The sequence below is a fragment of the Chroicocephalus ridibundus genome, chromosome 16, assembly GCF_963924245.1.
Source record: "Chroicocephalus ridibundus chromosome 16, bChrRid1.1, whole genome shotgun sequence".
Taxonomy (NCBI): Eukaryota; Metazoa; Chordata; class Aves; order Charadriiformes; family Laridae; genus Chroicocephalus; species Chroicocephalus ridibundus.
This window is the reverse complement of record NC_086299.1, coordinates 5,024,921-5,046,503: the sequence shown is the minus strand read 5'-3', so window position 1 is coordinate 5,046,503 and position 21,583 is coordinate 5,024,921. Positions and strand designations below refer to the sequence as shown.

The window sequence follows — 21,583 nt, the reverse complement described above, 5'->3', positions numbered from 1 at the left end:
ACCGCTTAGATCATTTCCTTCTGTGGCATTCAGACTTCTATTTTTTGGAAAGAATAAAACCCAATCAAACACAATTCTCTTTCAGCCAAGAATGGATGGAGATGTAATCTGAAGGAAGGGAGAAGTATGTTTAATTGCTGTCTCTGATGCCAAACTTTAAGTGCATTGCTGCAAATTCATTGTGAGTTCTACAAAATACTCAATTTTCCTTGCGTGGCACAGGTATCAGAATTGCTTAAACATTGCAGAACTGGTTTCAGTAGTGTTGGCTGCGGAGGATAATTGTATCCATACTTCCCGTGCATCCAGCCAGCCATTCTGCCACCCCTCCTTCTAACAGTGCTGTGCTGGAAGCAAATGCAAAAATCCTTATCTATTTTTTCTTTTTCTGAGTCTCTGCCTCATAACAGTGAAGCACCGATTTCTGACATGCAAGAAATGAGTTCTCACCTGTTACCATTCGTTGCTGATGACATCTCATTAAGGATAATAGCTGAATTTTTCTGTGTCCTTTCCCCAGTCATCCTCCATTCCAGAATCCTTTGCTGCTAAGGACGTTGTTGTGAATAACCCCCATTTCTTGCACGGGGCATTTCTAGAGATGTTAAATATCACTGTGATGAAACGCCTATTCTATCGATGTAATGAGTTTAACCGAGTTTCTTCTTTCCCTTTTGTACATATTCACGTGGCACATTGTTGTCTGTGCCGTGAGATAATTAGATGTGGAAGAGAAGCAGACATACATTAATCTGGTGTTTACCAAGGCTCCTCAGTCCCGATGTGACCTGTTTCTGTGCTGCTGCCACCAAGGACGGGATGCTGGAGGTGCACAAAGCCACTCCTTTGGCATCTCAGGACATTTGAACTCCCTGACAGGCTGACTGATCATCAGTGTGGTATGAGTGTGGAGAAAATGAGTTCCTACATCCACATAAAATGACATGGGGACACTTGCCTGCACAGACATCTGTCGTTCCAGACCGACTGGCCCGCGGATCCAGAGAGGTGATTCTGCCCCTCTGCTCTGCTCTGGTGAGACCCCACCTGGAGCACTGTGTCCAGCTCTGCAGCCCTCAGCTCAAGGAGGACACGGAGCTGTTGGAGCGGGGCCAGAGGAGGCCCTGGAGATGCTGGGAGGGCTGGAGCCCCTCTGCTGTGGGGACAGGCTGAGAGAGCTGGGGGGGTTCAGCCTGGAGAAGAGAAGGCTCCGCGGAGACCTTCCAGCCCCTTCCAGTCCCTAAAGGGGCTCCAGGAAAGCTGGGGAGGGGCTGTTTGCAAGGGCAGGTAGCGACAGGACGAGGGGCAGTGGTTTAAACTAGAGCAGGGCAGGGTTAGGTTAGACATCAGGAAGAAGTTCTTCACACTGAGGGTGGTGAGACACTGGCCCAGGTTGCCCAGAGAGGTGGGGGAGGCCCCACCCCTGGAGACATTCAAGGCCAGGCTGGACGAGGCTCTGAGCAACCTGATCTAGTTAAAGCTGTCCCTGCTGACTGCAGGGGGGTGGGACGAGATGGCCTTTGGAGGTCCCTTCCAACCCAACACATGCTGTGATTCTGTGAGTGCTAATAAAGGTGTGTTAGATGGACTTTTCATGTGGTGATTGATGGTAACTCAACTGCGGTGTTATTAAGCTGCTTGTGCTACTGCATTGGAGTGAATTTCCCGATGAACAAATGCGTTTGGCTCCATCAGTGAACTCCTCTGCTAAGCAGAAATGTTATAACCAAATTGTCTCTGACCAGGACGCTGACATCAGCCTGGGGCAGAACACGGCTCTTTGAAGGAGGGATGCAACGTGGCGGTGGTCTGGTAGAGCTGAGTTGAAGGGAATAGACTTAAACACACTTAAAGTGTTATTTGCCTGAATTTTTCCTTTGAAAAGCGAGCAAGTGCCCAGCTGAGATTACATCTCTCTTTTTCTTGGTAATCGAAAGGCACACAGGACCAAATCTGCCCCTTAGCTGGCTGAGGCGTTATCGGTGACAAAGCTCACAGGAAGCAAACTTGCATAAAGAGAGTGAATTTTTATTTCCAGAGATGGCTGCCAGAAACACGGGCTTTCAGAGCCAGGGGTCATGCGAAAGCCTTAATGACTGCGCAGAACTCCCATGGAGAAAGTGAAGGTCCGTCAGGGCAAAACGGCCCGTGGGAGCTCGGTCCGAGGTGGTCACAGTCACTGGGCATCTTTTGTGTTCCCTCTGGGAGGCCACGGGGCAGCTGTTGGAGCGCTGTGCCCATGGATGCTCTTTGCCGGGTGTGGGATTTCCCATTAACCGGGCGGCCGGAGAGATGAATTGGGTTGGGCAGACCAGGTTTCCCAACCCAAGGAAACGCTTGGTGTCTGGGGAAGGGCTGGCAGAGGTAAGCAAGGTGCCTGCTTGGGGTTTGGGTTTTTTTGCCAACAGAAGTCTTTTCATACATAGTTGAGAATGCTGCCATTGTTTTTACGTCTCATTAAGCTTAACGGAAGCTGAAACTTCCCGGTTCAGCACATGGCTTGTGTTAGGGAGCAAAGAGCAGAGTAAGCTCCCACTTACTAACGGGCAGGGACGGACCCTCTCCCCTTCGCTCCGCGCTGCCAGGTTTCATTCACTGTGTGCAAGCACAGCTCCTCTTACATCGAGCTCCGGTGTCTTCATAAGGGTCACGTTATTCCTAACCCTCATCTCTTTCCCTCTCACCTAAAAACATAAGCTTTGAGTCAGTTTATCTGCCTGTTTTATTAGTAATTATTGTCTGTGTGGCCATAGCTGTAGCTGGTGGAGTTAGCGGCGACCCCTGCAGAATGGGGGAGACCTCAAGGAACCTTGTATATGTTAAATAAATTTCAGGTTGTTGCGGTAAGCGCAGAAGCCCAGCGAAAGAAAGTCCGGCGTTGGATCCTGCGTGGCACAGGGCACAGCAATGCAACTGTCAGTAAAATTCAGGCGAGGTGCAGTGAAGTGGAAAATATCACAGGGAAATTTCTGTACCTCAAGAAGGGTCATTTCTTAGGAGCAAAATGTACCGAGCTAAACTGGAGCATCCCTTGGCCGGCTGTTCGGAGGCAAGCTCTGCTCCCGCGCTGCGGGTCTGCTCCCGGCCTCTCGCTGGGCAAGAAGGTAATGGATGCTGAGCAGGTCCACAGCTCCCAAACCAGCCCGGACAAGTGGGCTTGTTTTCTTGCTTTCTGGTTTTTAGGGACATGTACCGACTTGATCTAATGGCTGCAAGCTGTGAACAATGGTGTCAAACGAAGCGTGGCCGCCAGCGTGTTGCGTAAGCTCTGCACGGTGCCCCATAGAGAACCAGCGAACCCCGCTCCTGTTGGGGGGCCACGGGGCGCAGGAGGAGGTGGGGAGCCTGCCATCTCCCCGGTGCTGTAGCTGCAAGGCACGCTCTGGAAATCAAATACCAAACAAGCTTTAACACCTTCCCACTTTATTTCCTCTCCGGGAAGCTTTCGTATACCCAGGGTACCCACCCTGCAAGTGCGGCAGAGTCCTTAGCATCTGCAGAATACAGATTTTATAATACTTCTGGGTGGGTTTTTTTGCTTTCTGGGAGCCTTTGATGCACTCTCCTAATGCATAATGGAATTGGGGAGGGGGAAAAATATATGTGTGAACTGCTCTGCAACACTAAAAGCCCTGAAACCTCGAAGAGCTGGAAACGTTTTGGTAAGGAAACAGGGGAAAGGGACTTTCAGGTAGCCTCTTGTGTAATTTTTTTTTTTTTTTTAAATTATGCTTTAATATTTCAGAGCTGCATGCAGCGATGCGATGGATTTTGCAGAGAAGTTGCCAAGGAGCTCTGGGAGGGTTTCTTGCTACACGATCAGGAGAAAGTGTTGCACAGGGCGATGCTGGAGGCAGAACTGGGTCTAGTCCCTTTGCTCTGCATGTACCCCTTCCCACCCAACTGAACACCACTCTTCATATCAGCTTTTTCTGACATTTGGCATAGTTTTAGAACATGCTCTTGTAGGCTTCAGACATCAGTGGGCTTTGCCCAAATGAGAGTTTGCTCTGGGCATGGTCAGAGGGAGCGAACCAGAGAGGGACCGGAGTCAGGAAGGGAGAAAACAGCCACAGGAATAAACACCTGAGTGTTGGAGGCATCTGGACCGAACGGGACAATTTTTGCTTTCCTCCAAGTAATAGACAAGAAGGTCAAGTTAAATCTCTGTCATCTTGTGAGGACAGAATTTTTTCCTGTGCTTTTAGCAAAATAAACATTCAAAGATGTCTCTGTTTTGGTTTTTATTTATTTTGTTTGTATCGTTCTCTGCCATAGCTGATCTGAGCATTTACATCATCACAGGAAGGAGTGATCTCATGGGAGGCAATAGCTTTCTCAGTACAGAACCAGTTTACCAGCTGTTAAAATACTAAATCTACCAGTTTCTTTGGATGAGAGGGAGAGGGCGCAGACACAATCAAATGAGAAAGCTGGGATGTTTTAGGCAACGCTGTTTCCCGGCTGAGGGTCCGTCCTGCACAGCGATATTGCCGGAGGAGCCGCACGGCCTGCGGCACAGACCAGGAGACGTGACTTCCATTCCCTGCTGCTAAAATTTCTCCAGGTGTCCCTGGGCACGTCACTTTGCCTCTGGGGCTAAAATCACCACCCTGCCTCCCCCGGGGCGTGAGCTACCTGCAGGTGACTGGCATGCTCGAGCCTGGGCTTTCTGCTGCTAAAATCTGGCGGTTTTGTGTTTCCACGTAGGTCACGGCGTGTGTTTTTCTAGCCGTGCGGTAACCTTGCTTCCCAGCAAGCTTCCCAAAGGAAGCACTGATGACTCACGGAGGATAAAATTATGCAGAGCTCCTGGAGTCAGCATCCCTTGCATTGGCAGAGGGAGTTTTTAAAATGAAGATGAATCAGCTGTGTCAGGCTTTCCTGGGAGTTAACTCCTGGCCCCTCTTCCCCGCGAACGGCCCTGGCTGGTTATTTACGGGGAAAGAGGGAGAGCGACGCAGTGCCCGCAGCCCCGGGGCGGGGGGGGGACGGGGACGACAAAGCGATGGGCAGCCCCGGGGCGGGTTTTGGGGACCAGCCCTCGTCCCCCCGCCCCCGGGAGCATCTCGGCAGCGGCCGTGAGGGGGTTAAGGCGGCGGCTCTCGGCTGCCCGGCGGGGCGAGCGCTTCCCCGTGCCCCCAGAAGAGCTCCCGGGCACCGGCGCCGCATGAGGGCCGGGGCGGGGGGAGGGACACTGCAGCAGGGCAGGGGGATGTTATTTAACGGCGGCTCCAGTCTCCTCCCCCTCGCCTGTTTTGCTGGGGGAAGGGGAGAGAGGGCTGTAAGGAAGGACTAAACCGCGGGGAGCGGGGGGCTCATGCCGGGAGCGGGCAGGGCCCCCAGCAGCTGAGGCCGCCGGCGAGCGGCGGGGCAAGCGGGAGCCGCGCACCCCCCGCGGCCGCGGGGACCGTCTCGGGCAGCGGGAGCCCGGGGCTCGGCTGCCATCGGCTTCTGGAAGCCTCCGCTGAGCTCCCGACGACAAGCTTGGGCTCGGAACCCCGGGGAGAGGCGGAGATCTTTCTGGTACTTCAGCATCTCCCGGTGTCCTCGGCAGAGGGAAGGACGGCGGGTCAGCATCCCGGCACCTCGCACCGGGGAAGAACTCCCTGCGTCCCCCAAGAGGAGATGCGCCCGAGCTGGGGGACGCGGTAGCTGCTGGGTTTAGACATCCCAGCTCCACAAGGAGAAGAGACTCGTTTCTCTGCTGTATCTATGGCAGGTACCCCGGGAGGGGTCAATCCTCATTGCCTGAGGCTAATAATTTGTGCCTGAGGCTGCCAGACCTGCCTAGGACACACCGCAAAACTCCTGGAAGAGGCAGAGACAGGCCTTAATGAATGTGCTGATGACACTCAACTGAAAACATCTGTGCTGCTACTCTCCCTTGAAAAGAAAGGAGCACCCCCCGGGCCGGGAAGAGGCACTGTTGCTCAGTGAGGGTCTTCTCCTGCCACTGAGGCCCTGTGGGGGACAGGAGGCTTCTCAGCTGCTGGGCCCTGCCCCATGACTAACACAAAGGACCCGAAGAGAGCGATGGACTCCTCTCCGGTGACCTCCAGCTCCGCGTCAGGCCCTGTTACCTTCTCGCAAGTTTTCGGGCAGCAGTGCCAGCTGATGGAAGCAGGTAAGAGGGGAACGCGTGCGTGTACGACCTCGATACCCTCCATCTCACCTCCTGCTCTGCAACATCCTTAATCTCTTCCCTCCTCTGTCCCATTTCCCAAGTTCTTCCCCAAACATGGCATTTTCCAAAGGGAAAGTTGGAGTAACCCCTGTTTCATTTGCACCTGCCTCAACTTCTCCCAAAATGACTTAAAAGCTTTGTGTCTAAACAGTTGCAAATTTGAGGCAAAGGTCGGGATGATTGCGTGTTTTGGGTTAACGTGGACTGGAACAAGCTGCTCTTTGTCTGACAGTGGAAGTTTCCGTTATGTTTAGATGCGTACAAAATATTTATAGCAATTATTCCAACTTGAAATAATGACATTCAAACTGGAAGTTGATTTGCTGTATTGGAGGGTGACTGTTGCAGTACGGAGCGTCTCCAGGTGCGCAGATTTCTGCTTTGGTATTTGGTTCTACAAAGGACAAAGTGTTTGGTTTTTTTCCTTTGCTTTTTTCTGTCCGTTTGTGTTACCGTAGCACCTAGAGGCTCTGTTCCTTTTTCCAGTTGTTTCATACGTTTGTAACATCTCTACAGATGGGCCTGATTACCTCTTGTCTGCACCTTTTGAATGTTGAGGAAGGTATGTGTAATACAACTACCCCCGAATTTTCTGGGTTTGCCTCTTGCTTTCCCTGCTGGCTCCACACAGCTGCTCTGAAGCTCCGTGAAGTGCCTCAGGGCTCTGCACTAGCATCCTCCTTCAGACCCGAGTTCCCAAGACTAAGAGATTGGCATAATGAATTTTACAAGACTTGCTCTTTTTTTTCCAATCCCTGCTTACAGGTACCTCTAAGAATGGATGCATTTATTTACTTATGGCTGTGGGGAAAGCCTGGGTTTTTGCAATGGTACCGTAACAATGCTTGCTTTGAATTTCTGGGGCTTGTTTTACTCAGATCTACTGGTAATTCCTTATTGCTGTTTGTGATAGCGCGTGTATCAGCAAATATGTTCTCCAAAGTGGCCCATCCCCTCTTCCTCTTCTCCCCAGCCAATTCTGTAACTAATGGTGTTTGGATTTTAGTGTTTCTATTTAAGCGGTGAGATCCAAAATATTATTTATTAGGTTTGCTGCAGATTTCTGTATGACTTCTGTTGTGCTTCTCATAGTACTTTCACAGGAGAATGACTCGTTAGCTGACAACTGCTCAATTAATCAAGCCTGAAATCATGCTGCTGCCCCCAAGGAAATGTCTGGCAGTTTTTCGAGAGGGTTTGGTATTAATCTTTCACGTTATATGGCCTGGGATCAGTCCAAAGGCTGTGGATCCACTATGTCAGATGCTACCCAAAGAAGAGAGGTGTGAGAAAGCCCTGGTTCCTGGGTGAGGGTTTTGTTTTCCAAACGATTAAGACCAACCAGGTGGGAAAACACAGGTGGTGACTTTAGTTTTGTTTGCTTTTCCTTTCCCTTTCTTACAGGGAAATGCCAGGGAGGAAACCCGTGAATCTAGGGCTTTTGAATCCCATCTCAGCAACTCAACTGTAAGATTTCCTTCCTTCTGGTGGATCGTTTTGGTAGGATTTTTTAGGTGTCTTCTCAGGCACGTGCGGTCAGGTACGAGGCGCAGGGTGATGTAAGGATGGCTGCTGGGAATGTCGCTCACGTTCAAAGCAAATGAGTACATTGTGTGTGTGACTTACATCTATGTGAGCTTTGTATTCCTACGGCAGTACCAATATATACTCGGCACGCCTGGGAGCAGAACTTCAGTCGATGTGTTTGTGGATACGCTTGTGTTCGCAGGGCCCTGGAAAACTTGGCTGCCCGAGCTGTCACCGTGCTGTGGGGCTTTAGTGTGGGCAGGAAGGATGCCCTAAGGAACCAGGAGGGGATACAGGTTTGGGACACCAAAACTTGGTTGTGTTGTATGCCACTGAGAAAATGACGCTTGTGACAGAGCCGTAAGAGGGCCCTACGTCGTGTCGGGCTGTGAAAGTGCCTCTACAAACCATAAAACCAGACCTTGCCCCTCCACCGTGATTCTTTGCAACAATAACTTCTGAATTTCTGAGGGGCCATGTGGAGTCAAGTTCCAACCTGCGTAGACCAAATTCATGAGCAAGACTTGTAGACACCCAGTACCACATTGCTGTCAGGGGTGGCATTTGGGCTTTTTTAATAACACTACGATGTGCTTGGATGATAAAGGTCCTGGCCTTAATTAAATGTCAGATTATGTGCCTGGAGAGATGCTGAACTCCAGATAAATCACAGACTTGACAGCACAACTTTCATGTACCACCTGGAAAGATCTCATGTTTTCTGTAGCTTCTGCCTTTGTTATAAGGAGTATTTTCCTCCAAAGCACCTGAAAGAAGGGTGTTCCTTCTGGGCTCTGTTTGCAGAATATGCCTCCGGTTTTGTGTCGCAGGATCTGTCCTCGGGGGACAGAGCGGAAGGTGCGAATGTGTGTCCCCTCTCGCTTAATGCCGCTCTTCAGTAACTTGCCCTGAAAAACAGATATTGAATGTCTGGAAAGTTAACTTTTCCCCTGCCAGCTGCTCGTCTGCCCCGTTGGTGGAGGGCTTGGAAAGTTTTTTGTGCAGCTGATTCTGCTTAAGTGGCTGATTATTCATGCGTAGTTTTTGTAGATTTGCATAATACCCTAGGTTGTACTCTGGTAATCACAATATTAGTCTAAAGAGTCTGCTGTCATGTGGGAGCCCTGCTCAGAAGCTGTTTTGCCCTTTGCACGAGCGCTTGATCTTTATTTAACCTCCGAAGCACTGTTTACTTGCACATTATATAGGATGCTCTTTTGAAAACGAGTCTTCTGTCTTCCTGTCCTACCCCACTGTACCGCTGCCGCTTACCTTACCAAGTTTCCTACGCCTCAGTGAATTTGTTTGCTGGGACGCGTTCCTTGCCCTTACCCGTGCTTTTTTATTTGCACCGAGCCCAGGGAATCGTGCGGATGGGAAGACCGCAGCTGACAACTGCCGGGTTTGGGAGGTCACTGACAAAGCTCTGGTTTCCCAAGGCAGTAAATTCTTGCTGTTGCAGGCATTAATTTTGCCTGATGCGTGAAAGATCCGTCGGTGTTGACTGGGGGCACGGTCACCTTTCGAGAGCGTGGAATTTCAAAGGAGGGACTGTAATTCCTATCTAGGATTGCTCAGAGAACACGGTTTTCATTTCACAGACGAGCCATGCAGGTTGGCTGGGTTTTTATCCGGTCCAACCTAACTACAAGGCTGGAGATTTCCAAAAGTTCCTAAAGCTATCGAGTAGAAAATTAAGGACATGATGCAAAGTTCTTGGGAATTCTTCTATGGAGATTCATGTAATTGAGGAGGAGGAGGCTGGCTTCATAAGCCAGGCCGAAATCTTCCCCGTCTCAGCTGAAATTCCCGTCCGCCAGGCAATGCTGGAGGATTCTTCTTGTTTGGAGCATGGATTTGAACCTGGCACAGATTCTTGCTATAAATTTTGCTAAAACCAAAATGAAAGGCTGTAGGTTTCTTCTGTTTGACAGTTTCTGAACTAAAAAAAAAAAAAAATAGTTTGAAAGACTTATGTTTGGCACTACAAAACTTAAAAATGAGCGAGACTGAGAATTTGAAGGGTATTTCCATTCTGTCTTCCCATGTGAAGTGTTGACTGTATGGAGCGAGAGCTGATCTCAAGGAGAGCTGAGGGCTCTATTGAAGAATTGGGCTTAGCAGAGGAACCTCTTACTTTATATGCAGGCAAAGCCCAAGCAACTTGTTCAGCATAATGCAGTTTTCTGGACTTACCACTCTGTATTATTCTCTGACTCGCTGCTCCATCAGGTTAATTGTCATTTTCCATTAATTCTTTGGCTTGCAGGTGCTGCTGAATAGTTAAGCTCCCAATTTTTTTTTTTTATATCTTGCCAGTTAATTGTCCATCGATTATGAAATAAGGGACTCAGTTTGAGATGTGACCAGAATGAATAAGAAAGCTTAAGTAATTTGACAGTCACCCAGACTTTAAAATGTTGCACTGAAACTTTTACATATTATCGTTCAATTACATGTGTATTATCCAGTACGTGTGTTTTTGTATCCCACTGATGGTTGCGCCACAAATGGATGCGAGTTTGCATCGGCTACCGAGTAGAAAATTAAGGACATGATGCAAAGTTCTTAGGAGCTCTTCTATGGAGATTAACGTACTGGGGCTCAAAGCTCTTGCTGTTTCCCCCTAGATGTGCAGTTTGATCCAGTTCCTCTCAAGAGGAATGCGAGATAAGAGAGATGTGCCATTACCTGTGCAACGTATTTGTCCTGCAGCATGAAATCGTGGAATCTCATCTGGTCCAGCACCTTATTGCAAACAAAATATTGAATATGCAACGTAGGATTCCTTCGTCAGGCAGCTGAATATAGTTTTAAAACAAACAACATAGCATTAAAAAAAAAATAATCAGCACTGTACCCTCTAATTTGGGCAAAGTTTTCTTCGGGAGCTCCTTGAGGCAGAGTGTGAATCTGATGTGTGTAGAACCGCGAACCAAACCCAGAGCTCTGACAAACTACAGATTGCATTTGTGTATCAGTTTGTACGGAGATACCCCGGCACTCTAAGGTTTTCTATTTTATTTTTTTTTCTTCTGTGAAGCACAATTTGAGCAAACCTTTATCTTAAGACTTCAAAATACGGTGGTGTTTCCTTCAGCGCCTTCTCTGCAACAGCAAGGTCCTGCTCTGAGCGGGTGGGTGGGAGGGGAAGGACGGGTCCCTGGCACTGAGCGGTGCTGGGACAAACCAGCCCGTGGCTTACGGCTGGGGTGCGGAGCGGTGGCGCTCTCGTGGCAGAACTCGCTGGGCAAAATGCATTTCCTACCTCAAGCTGCCATGAGCACAAGGAGCAAACAGCCTTCTTGGGGACCGCACCGTGCTCCTCTCCCAAGACGCTTCCAAGTTCTCCTTTCCTTGTGGATGCAACGTTTCCACCTCCCCTTGGGGAAATCCACCGCCCCCCTCCTTTGCTGCTTTGCAAAAGGGAAAATGCCGGTAGGAAAAAGATTTTTCAGTGTCAGCAATGAGTGGGGAAACTGCGAGCAGGGTTCAGGGTCAGGGGACAGGGAAGGTACTGCTGTTGTATTGACGCTCCGGACAAGGAGTAATTTGGCCCTTGATGCTGTTTGTCTTAATTTTTTTACTGGAGAAGGCAGCAAATTGTCCTTGAGCACCGATGGTCAAGGGAATGCCTCTGTTCATTGGACGCTATAGGGGCACTGACTTGCTTTTAAGTGACTTTAAGGCATTGGGTCGAGAGCAGTGGACCGTCTGATGAGAAAGGAAGACGACAGTCACAAAGTAGACACACCTTCCAGCGCGCAAGTCAGGTCTGGGGGAAACCCAGCACCGACAGGTTAAAGCAGCAGAGTCCCAGCAGAACAGGCTGTTTTGTGTGTGTTTTTTTTTTTTTTTAAATTTAAATAAAACCACAGATCAATGCTTATCTATACCTTACTGCGTTTCAATGTGGGATGCTTTTCTGCCGAGTAACACCTTTATAGCCAAGCCTTTAATGAAGAAAACTTTCCTAATACCATTGCTGATCTAAAGAATGCATCAGGCCATTGGGGAAGAATTTATGGGAAAACTTCAGCCCCTCGTCAGGTGGCAAAGGAAATCTCTGATCTTTCAAAGTGAGGGTGAGGAGATGAATGTTTCCCATCTGTGTTCCCGTGTTTTTTATCCTTTACTCCCTTATGCGTTTTCCCATGATTTAATTGAAAGTCAACCAAACAGGATCTGGTTTCGAGCCTTTTACCTGGAGATGAAAGGGAACACAAGTGAGGTGTTTTCACCTTCTTCCCAAAAGCTGAGGTGCCCATCAGGCACCCAGGGAGCTGTGCCCCTCTCTCATTTTCTGCCACATATATATGGTAAAAGATGATTTAATGGGTTCCCATCAAAGCCGTGATCCTTTAAGGTCCTGGGTTTCTTTAAGCGCAACACTTGAGCGAGCTCAGGCTCCAGCTACGAGAGCATTTGAGCAAACCTTTTGTGACAGCGCTTCTCTCCTCCCGCGGACAACAAGAGAAAACAGTCAGCAGAAAATTTGCTGGGATCGGTTGGTTTGAGACTACACTGGATCAGGGCTGGAAACGTGTTCCTCGGTACTTAGCGCATTAGGTTTCCTACGTGTATTAGTTGGTAATAAATTTTTCGTGGTAACAAGTTGTTTCATTTGCTCTCCCAAGAGAAGACCCTGTGTGTGTATAGCAAGGAGGCTGGTGATGAAGATGATTGCGACAGTCTTGGTTAATTAGTGTTCCGCAGGTTAGGCTTGTGCAAGAGCGGATTTCCTCATTTTGGGGAAATAAGAAACAGGAGCAGGTATCTGAGTGAGGCGAGACGAATTCAGGGATCCCCAAGGGTCTGGTCCTCAGCCGCGATAGACTTGTGATGCTCAATGCTGGTACGAGATGCTGTTGGGCTGCTGGGTAGAAACTTGGAATAGAAAATAGAAAATTATTGACTGCAGTGTTACAAAATTAGGGTCTGACTGTTATTTCATAGAGATTTAGTGGCAAGGGTGGGAATGTTGCTTTTTTCCCTTTACCTAAATCATAGAATGGTTTGGGTTGGAAGGGACCTCAAAGCCCACCCAGTGCCACCCCCTGCCCTGGGCAGGGACACCTCCCACCAGCCCAGGTTGCTCCAAGCCCCGTCCGACCTGGCCTTGAACCCCTCCAGGGATGGGGCAGCCACAGCTGCTCTGGGCAACCTGGGCCAGGGGCTCACCACCCTCACAGCCAAGAATTTCTTCCTCGGATCTCATCTAAATCTCTCCTCTTTTGGTTTAAAACCGTTGCCCCTTGTCCCATGGCTCCACTCCCCCATAAATCTGCCTGCCCCTGAAGATTTCTGCTCCCTCGGGTGGAGCTCTCACCCGGGTTCATGTCCTGGTATTATGGCAGGCTTCAGCAGCTTGAAAGCAACCGGCATAAATCTCTGCTCGTCGCTCGGGTGCTCGAGAACCAGATCCCTGCCAGCTTCCCTTGTGTGATGTTGTCATGCTGAATAACGTTGTGTGCGTTGGTGTAGAAAGAGGTATCATTTTTATTGAAAGGAAACCCCTATTTTTTCTGAGATGACAAGAAATACATCAGAAACAAACTACTCCAAAAGCCCTTTGAGTTTTGTGTTTTAGGGGAGAACAGGCTAATCTGATTGTCTCTGGGGCCAGCTCCAGCACTAGGAGGAAAAGTCATTTCCCTCTCCCCAGAAAAGCAATAAGTAAAAATCCTCCTTGACAGCTGACGTGCTCCTGCCTGAGCTGAATGGATTAAGGAGCCGCAGAAATGAAATGGGAAGATCACTAATATTTTTCTTTTCCACCCAGTGGAATGAGCTGTTACTAGGCATAAAAAAAAGTGACATTTATCTCTCTCTCCACTTTGGTAGGCAGCGCTGTGCTCCCCGGGAGGAAAACAGCCATCAGTGCCTTGTGGGTGGAGTTCACTGGCTGTTTATACCTTTTATTGCTTTACTATATTCTCCTTTTAATCACAAATGTTGTGCTGTTGCTGCTCTGCTGGGGAAGCCGCAGGTGACCCAGGGGGGCTGCCCAGGGCTCCGAAGGGCAGGGGCACAAGAGCCCGTGACTAGCTAATGCTCTAGAAATCTTAATGTGAAGCGCATGAGAAATCAATGGAGACCGCGTTTCAGCGGGCGAAATGGGGTATATCAGATTGAAGGGTTTATTATCTGTGAGTGGATTTCCCGGTTTTGTTTTTTTTTTTTTTTTTTTTTTTCCAGACTTGGAAAGCTCACGGGAATTGCGGTGCGTGGCTGAGATAATGGGTCAGGGGTCTCGTACGGCAGAGCTTAACTCTTTCTAATGGCCAAATTGGAGGTTGTGTCCTGAGGGTGGTGGGTGGTACCTGCTTGGAAGAGGGGAGAGAAACAGTATTTTCCAAAAATGGGAATGTAGGATGTCTGGGGATTAAAGAAGTGGGAAAAGCTAGACTTAGACTGCAGCTAAATCCACATTTCCAATGATGGATCTGGTGCTATTCGCCCCAGAGTAGTACTCTGGACTGCGGGGGATCTGATTAAAGGGCGGCAGCCGCCGGCAGCTGAGCGAGATGCCCGGTGCCGTGGGTCTGCTTCGACCCTTGCCATGGCCAGGTACCTCCTGTGTTACCTCTGCCCCGCGGGACGGTCCCTTCTGCCGGGCAAGTCCACGTGGATGAGGTTCCTCTGCTTCAAACCAGACCAGCACAGGGAAGCCATGGGAGGCAGGAGGGGGCAGCACCTGTGGGCGTACTAATAAGCGTGAAATTCTGTATATATACCTACATCTATGTGTATAATACACAGCAGGAGGGGTTTATTTTTCAAATTGCGAGGAAAAGCTTTTCCAAAATGTTAGGAGTGCCGTATGCCATTAAACAGCTGACAAAAAAACGCCCCAAGAACAGAAAACAGAAAGAAAATACTGAATATATTTTTCTTTGCATAAATTAAATATAAATTGTTCCCCGTCATCTCAATAGAGAGACTCAATTATTGCAGCATCTGTATCCTAAGCACTTGCAAGCTGATTTACTCCTGATTAAATTACGGGTAGTGTTCATCTGCACTCCAGGTGGACAAATTTGGTTTTGTCAATCAATGTTCACGAGTAGCAAAGTATAAGGATATAATAATTCCTTCAAATTGAAAGCAGCCATCATATTTTTATGACACCAAAATAATGAACTGAAAACATGCGTATGATTAGGTTTGCAGCTACGAACATGAATTAGTTATCCTTCCTTTCTTTGGAGGTCTTTGAGGCACTTTTAATGGCCACGCGTTGTCAAAAGGAAAGCGGAATGAGAGACATTAAGCAAGGTATTTGCCTTCACTAGGTCTTTATCCTATTTTATGGTAGGTGGGGATTTTGGGGAATCGTGTAAAGGGATATTTTGCTTAAATTCTGATGTGAAATAATGAAAACATTGTATTAGAACATAGCCAGGCCGTCAAGCTTTTAATTGGGAGATGAGCTGAATGAGGCTGAACTGCTGCCTCTGTACTGTATCATTCTGACTAATGCAATGGCTGCGATGATGAAATTAGAAATGTTTGAGCCTTTCCAAACGAAAATGTTCCTACAGGGCCAAAATACGGTGCTCCTGTAGTAGCTATAGGTTATCCTGGCTTTGAACGAAACAAAATATATGAAGTTGTACGAGATAGGGAAACTATGTTTGGATTCCATTCGTTTTAGGAGTGAGAGTGTTGTGTCATCAAAGCCCTGTGTGAAAAAAAACAGGTCAGGATAGAGAAACCGATGGCTTTTCTGCAGAAGAGAAAGGAAATACTGCAGTGTTCCAAGGGCCGTGGGTTGCAGATGAGGACGATGTTATCGGCTGGTACATCTGGGCATTTTTACAATATCATTCTGTAAGACTTCATCCAAAAAGCACTTTTTAACAGCTTCCAGTAAAGCCGCTAGAGCCGGTGACCTTGGAGCAAATTGCCGTCAGCCCGCTTAATTACACAACTCGTCATCTCGGTATGAACTCTGTGTTAGCGCCGCGCTGCCAACCGGGCTTCGCTGCCTGTTGTGTTGAGAGTAAGTTCCAGGTAATTAAATTTATTTGTATCTCTGCTATTCCTTTTTTTTTTCCCCTGACCGCCCAATTACCTGGGCGATGCAATTACGCTGATGACCTCCTGTGCACGTGCTTAGCGTTCACCAGCGGGTTTTGATGCTGGATCCGGGTTACAGGGACCGAGTGCCCTTGCTCCCGCTGGCTGCAGCACCATGCGTTGTGCTCTGCGTGCACAGCACCGACCGTCGCTTGCCGAGGAGGCTGAGACTGGCTTAGAAAGTAAATACGTTAAATTTCAGGAAATTCAGAGCGCGTCTGTAAAGGCTTGGCAAATCAAAAGGCGTCTGATGCTGTGAGCGTACACGGAGCTTGCAGCAAAACGAAACTTCATTCTCCCCGCAGCATCTCTCTGCGAGGATAAAAATAGTTTCTGCCTCTCACTTGAGCTGTTCTGGTTGTTTTACGGAGGTGCTTATTTTTGCAGATGCTGAGACAAAAGCACAGCGTGCTTCAGTGGCCGCAAAATGAAACAGCTCAGCCCCGGGTTTGCCCAAAATAGCCCTGAGGATTGCAGGCTGATGGCGCGGTGGCCGTGATGCCTGCGGGAGAGGAGAAGCAGCAAGCGTGGGCAATGCAGGAGCTGGCGAAGCATCAGCCTGGCGCTTCCCGGAGCCGCGGGATGCTCCGTTCCAGGGAGGGGAGAGGGAAAGGGGCAGCTCTGCCCTTGCTCCGAGCAGGAGCCTGGCCGGGGTTGTGTGTGCCTGCAGAATTCCTGCCAATTATCCTCTGTCCTCAGTCCATTCTCCATCTGTTCCACGCCTCCAGTGGACGTAATTAATTTGTGCGTGCTGCCGTGCCAGAACCCGGTTGCGTGGCGTTTTCTGTCATACGTGATCCAAACGCATCTCTGTCTGGAGGGGCTGGGAATTGCTGGTCTCAGCTGTACCCTCCAGCTGCAGTTTGCCCGAGCAGAGGAAGGGCAGGACAAACCCCCCCCTCCACCCCTGCGACCCTGCGGGAACCTCCCAGCAGCGGTTGCCGGGATGGCTCTGAGACCTGCGTGGAGGATCCCTTGGTTTTGTTGGTTTGTGTTTCTGCTTGGGTATTCAAGGCTGCTTTGAGAAATGGCCAACGCAAAGCCCCGGCGTTTCCACGACAAACAACTCGCGTGCTTAGCTGGGAGCGTACACGTCATTTCTGTAGGCTTTAAATAAGGGTTTAATGCTTTTCCTGAACGGACGGTAAGCTTTGCAGGGCGGGTGCAGCGTGGTGCAAAGGTGCTTCGGTTCCCTTAAATGAATTAGAAGTGTTCGGGGTGCCCTGGCTGTGGCAGCACAGAGCTCTGGGCAGTTAATTTACTCTTTTTATCCCCATTTCCCAGCTGCTGCCGGTGGAGCCCTGAGTGCCCTTTCTCCCTCAGTTTGTCTGCAAAAGTTTTCCCTAAGTTAGGACCATGTTCCTGATCTTAATTTGGAGATAGGAGAATCCTTCTGGGCCTTTCCGGGAGATATTCCTTCCAGTAACTGCTAAAAAGGGTTTTCAGCTTCACTGGGTAGTGCATTAGCAGGTTGCCAGGAGAGTTGTTTTATTTTCCCTGCTGCGTTAAAGATGTGTTTAGTCTGGGAAGAATGCAGTTACAGGTTAAATCAATATGTCATTTTTATGATTGCAAAGGAATTGGGCTTTTTCCTCTTTCTTTCACCTGCGCACAGGTAACGATGGCAAAGGCCTTTTTTTAAAAAAAAATAGCTCTATCCATGACTTAAATAAAAATAATCCGGCCCCAATTTCAGACACGGCTCTCCATCGATCTGTATGCGGCTATGGCCGGTACCCACAATTTGAGTAATCCTGTGGGTTTTTTTTTTTTTTTCTAGAAAAGCGGGTGTTTTTTTAAATAAATGTCCTTTTTGCTGTAGTGCTGACCCCCGGTGGCCGCCGGGCTGGTGGCTGCTTCTGCAGCGCAGGGGGAAACGGCTCCCTGAGCAGCCGCCCGACGGATCCCCGCTGCCCGTCAAGGGCTCGCTTTTTAGCAAAAGAAATTTCAGGGTGGAAAAAAAACCCCAACAACCTATTTCTTGGAACGTATTCTGAGAGATAGCACAAATGTTCTCAAAGAAACATAAAGCTTGCTGCTTTTTTTTTTTCCTTTTTTTTCTTTTCGGTATTCAGCTTGGGGAATACCTTTCCAGCGGCCTGTTGCAGAACTGCGAGCGGTTTGTTTTTCCACCAGTTTATCTTTCAATTCGCCGTGTGTTTGCTCATACGCTGGTAACGTATTGGCTTGAAAACCGGTGAGCCATCATCGCAAATTCCTATGGATGTGGGCAGCCCCAGCTGAGTTGGTTGCATTAAAAAAAAAAAAAGTAGGAAAAAGACTTTTTGGGCTTGGATTTACATTTTTAAATGTCCTCTATAAACAGATGCAATTTCTTAATCAAAAGCTGAGATTTTCTTGCCCCCCTCTTCCCTCCTCCGAGAAGCAGGGCTTTAGTAAACAGTGTGGTAAGTAAGCAAATACATCCAGAGTTATAAATGTCTGCTACCTGAGTTGATAAGCTGGGGTTTGGTTTCTGTAGACAGCAAAATGCTGCTTTTGCGGATACAGAAAAGCTTTTTTCTTCAAGAGAAAACTCTAAATGAACGAGAAGGGTAATGTAACATTCACACTTGGTTACGTTGAATTAACTCCTGTAACGTTTTAGACACATGTAGGAACCCCAGAAAAGGGTTTTTTTAATGAAACTTTCTATGAAGTTCTGGATTTTGATTTAAAATTCGGTATTCCTTAGTACCAGCGGTGGCTGAAATGAGTGCTAGTGTTTCATGAGGGTCTTTCTCCCATTTAAAATTTATTATTCACCATGTGAAAAAAAAAAACCAAACAAACAACAAAACAAACAAACCCAACACCCCAAGACAACACAATCTCTAGCTTTGATGGCAAAGTACATGCAGGAAGGTTTAAAAATACAAACGAGATTCTCAAGAACCCGACTGCATTAATTTAATTGCACCTAATGCTGATTACCCTGTTGTTCTCGAGCATTTTACTGTATTCCAGGTACAGCTAGAAGTCTGATATTTCAAATGCTGCCAATAATTAAATATACATTTACGTTTATCTGTATAAAAACACAAATGCAGGACGGAGCTGCTGGTTTGCCTTGTGAGTAGAACAGGGTTTTTTTAGATTTTCTTTTATTTTCCTGCCCCCCATTGCTTTTATAACCCAGCTGACCCCCGTTACCTGGGAGTACCCCAGTGCTGCTTGACTGCGCTCCAGGGGAGCGGTGGTTTCGCTCTGGAGAGAGGGATTTTTGTTAATTTTCCTTGGGCTTGATAATGTTTCAGTCGACGTTTGCTGCTTTCATTCCTGTTGATTGAATTAGGGAATCGTGGCTTAAGAATGATGCTTTTTATCCTCCTCCCTCTCCCCCTTTGGGGAGTGTGTTTTATAATCAGTTAAAGTGATTAATGAGAAAGTGTGACTTTAATCGTTTCTTTTAAGAAAGGCTGAGTATAAATGGTAGAGGCTTTGATACCTGTGCTTGTGATCTTAAACTGGGATTATTGGTGTTTTGGCTTGTCTGTTATCTCTCCTTTTGTTGGGCACTTGTTATAGCTGCTGGTCTGTGGCAGCAATCTGCTTTTTGTGAGTCTCAGCGTGGGGTGGTGGGTTAATGATGGAAAGGATTTCCTCAGGCCTCCGCTGTTTTCATCTATAGGCTTTGGGCATCTTAAATGGACAAATATCCTAATCTGGCTAATGCCGCTTTCGTTTAACTTTGCACCGAAGTTTTTGATTTATACAGTGCCTGGGAAGAGGCCAGGAGAGGGAGGCAGAGTACGCCGCAAAGCGGAGCTCCCTTCGAGTGGATTCAAACCTGTCTTGGGTTTAGGGATGTGAAAATGTTGGTTCTGCATCAAACCCCCTGCCCCACCCCAGGGAGCGTCGCTGGGGCTTTCCTGGCCTCCCCGCGACCCCCTGGCCATTGCCGGGCTCTGGCTGGTGGCAACACACTCGTGATAGGAGCTGCTTGCTGGTAGGGCTACCAAGATGCTGAGGGGACTGGAACACCTCTCTTGTGAAGAAAGGCTGAGGGATTTGGGGCTCTTCAGTCTGGAAAAAAGACAACTGAGGGGGACCTCATCAACGCTGATAAATACTTGAAGGGGGGGTGTCAGGAGGATGGGGCCAGGCTCTTCTCAGTGGTGCCCGGGGACAGGACAAGGGGCAACGGGCACAAACTTGACCATGGGAAGTTCCATCTCAACACAAGGAGGAACTTCTTTGCTGTGAGGGTGGCAGAGCCCTGGCACAGGCTGCCCAGAGAGGTGGGGGAGTCTCCGTCTCTGGAGACATCCCAACCCCGCCTGGACATGTTCCTGTGCCACCTGCTGTGGGTGACCCTGCTCTGGCAGGGGGTGGGACAGGGTCATCTCCAGAGGGCCCTTCCAACCCGCACCGTTCTCTGATTCTGTGGTTCTCCGTAATTTACAGCACCAAGTGAAGCTATTCCGGTTCAAGTTACGTCAGGGGAGGTTTAGATTGGATATTAGGAAACATTTTTTCACTGAAAGGGTTATTAAACATTGGAATAGGCTGCCCAGGGAGGTGGTGGATTCACCATCCCTGGAGGTGTTTAAAAAAAGGGTAGATGGGGCACTTAGGGACATGGTTTAGAAGTGGTTTTTGTCAGGGTAGGTTAATGGTTGGACTTGATGATCTTAAAGGTCCCTTCCAACCTCAGCAATGCTATGATCCACCCGTTCAGCCTGCGGTGATACCCCCTGCACTGCGCTCAGTCCAGGTCTCCTTGACTGGTGATACGGGGTTATCCCAAAGTCGGGTGGGGGCTCATGGTGATATCCCAGGTGGGACTGGAAGATCCTAGACTGAAATCTCATTCCATGAGATGATAGCTGTTTCAGGTGAGCTAATCTGTACAGATTGAGGTTCATTTCAGGACAATTGGGCTAATTTACTGTAATTTCATGATGACAAGCAGCAGCATTTGGTTTATCAAACAGGTCACGTTTGGTATAAATCAAATGTGTCCTGAGAACTTAAGCCTAAGAAATGTTCAGCTGTACGGATCATGTGGCGGTGATCTCACCTGCAGTAAAAAAAATTAAAAAAAAAAAGGGGGGGGGAAATAAAAATATGAAAATAGGAGCTTTTGTGTCTATGGCATTTTCTATGGTGAGAATTTACTTAGTTTCATTTGTCAAAGTCTCCCAAACTGAATAGAAAAATACAAAGAGAAAAATTAGTCTTCTCTTGGCAATAGATATGCTGTCTGCCATTTTGCTGGAAGAAGAAAAAAAAAAAAACCCAACCAAAACCGTGTTTCAAGGAAATGAAAAATATTGGGAGAAACTGACTGTAACTCTTACAAGAGTCACATCAAGGGCCTCTCTCATACTTCTGGGGATCAGTCCAAATTCATCAACGAGTTTTTACGTAATCATGCTCTGTGTAAAAGCTTTATTTGAGGTCCCAGGCAACCTTGGAAATTCTTCTGGAACGCCTCAATTCGATTTAGCTCAGCTTCATGTTAGAGCAGATGATCTCACACTGGCCGGGAGCGCACGCTCTGTGCTTGTTACAGGGTTTTGCCTGGGGCGTATTGAGGATCGATGCTAGGACAGCGTGACCAAGGAAATGACAAAAGTCTTTGCGGCGTGGGTAAGGGCAAAGAAAATGAAATTAGTGCTTGGTGTTGCTTGCAGTACCCCAAGGAAGCACGGAGACACCCAGGTCAGAAGTAACTCACCCTAGAATAATGATGTGATGGAAGCTCAGGGCAAGAGGCACCAGAATTTCTTGCCAGAGAAGAGGTTTTAGCTAAATAAAGTTCTGGTGGACAATTAGTCTCAT

General features: G+C 48.2%; 1 protein-coding gene across 1 annotated transcript in view; it reads left to right on the top strand.

Moving 5' to 3' along the window:
• The first annotated feature begins 5,100 nt into the window (after nucleotides 1–5,100).
• The window catches only part of KAZN (kazrin, periplakin interacting protein), a 239,552-nt gene continuing 223,069 nt past the window's right edge, over nucleotides 5,101–21,583 (top strand). Inside the window, exon 1 of the mRNA XM_063353936.1 lies at nucleotides 5,101–6,127. Coding sequence (XP_063210006.1) covers nucleotides 6,007–6,127 — 121 coding nt within the window. The 5' untranslated portion in view covers nucleotides 5,101–6,006. The remainder of the gene's footprint in view (nucleotides 6,128–21,583) is intronic.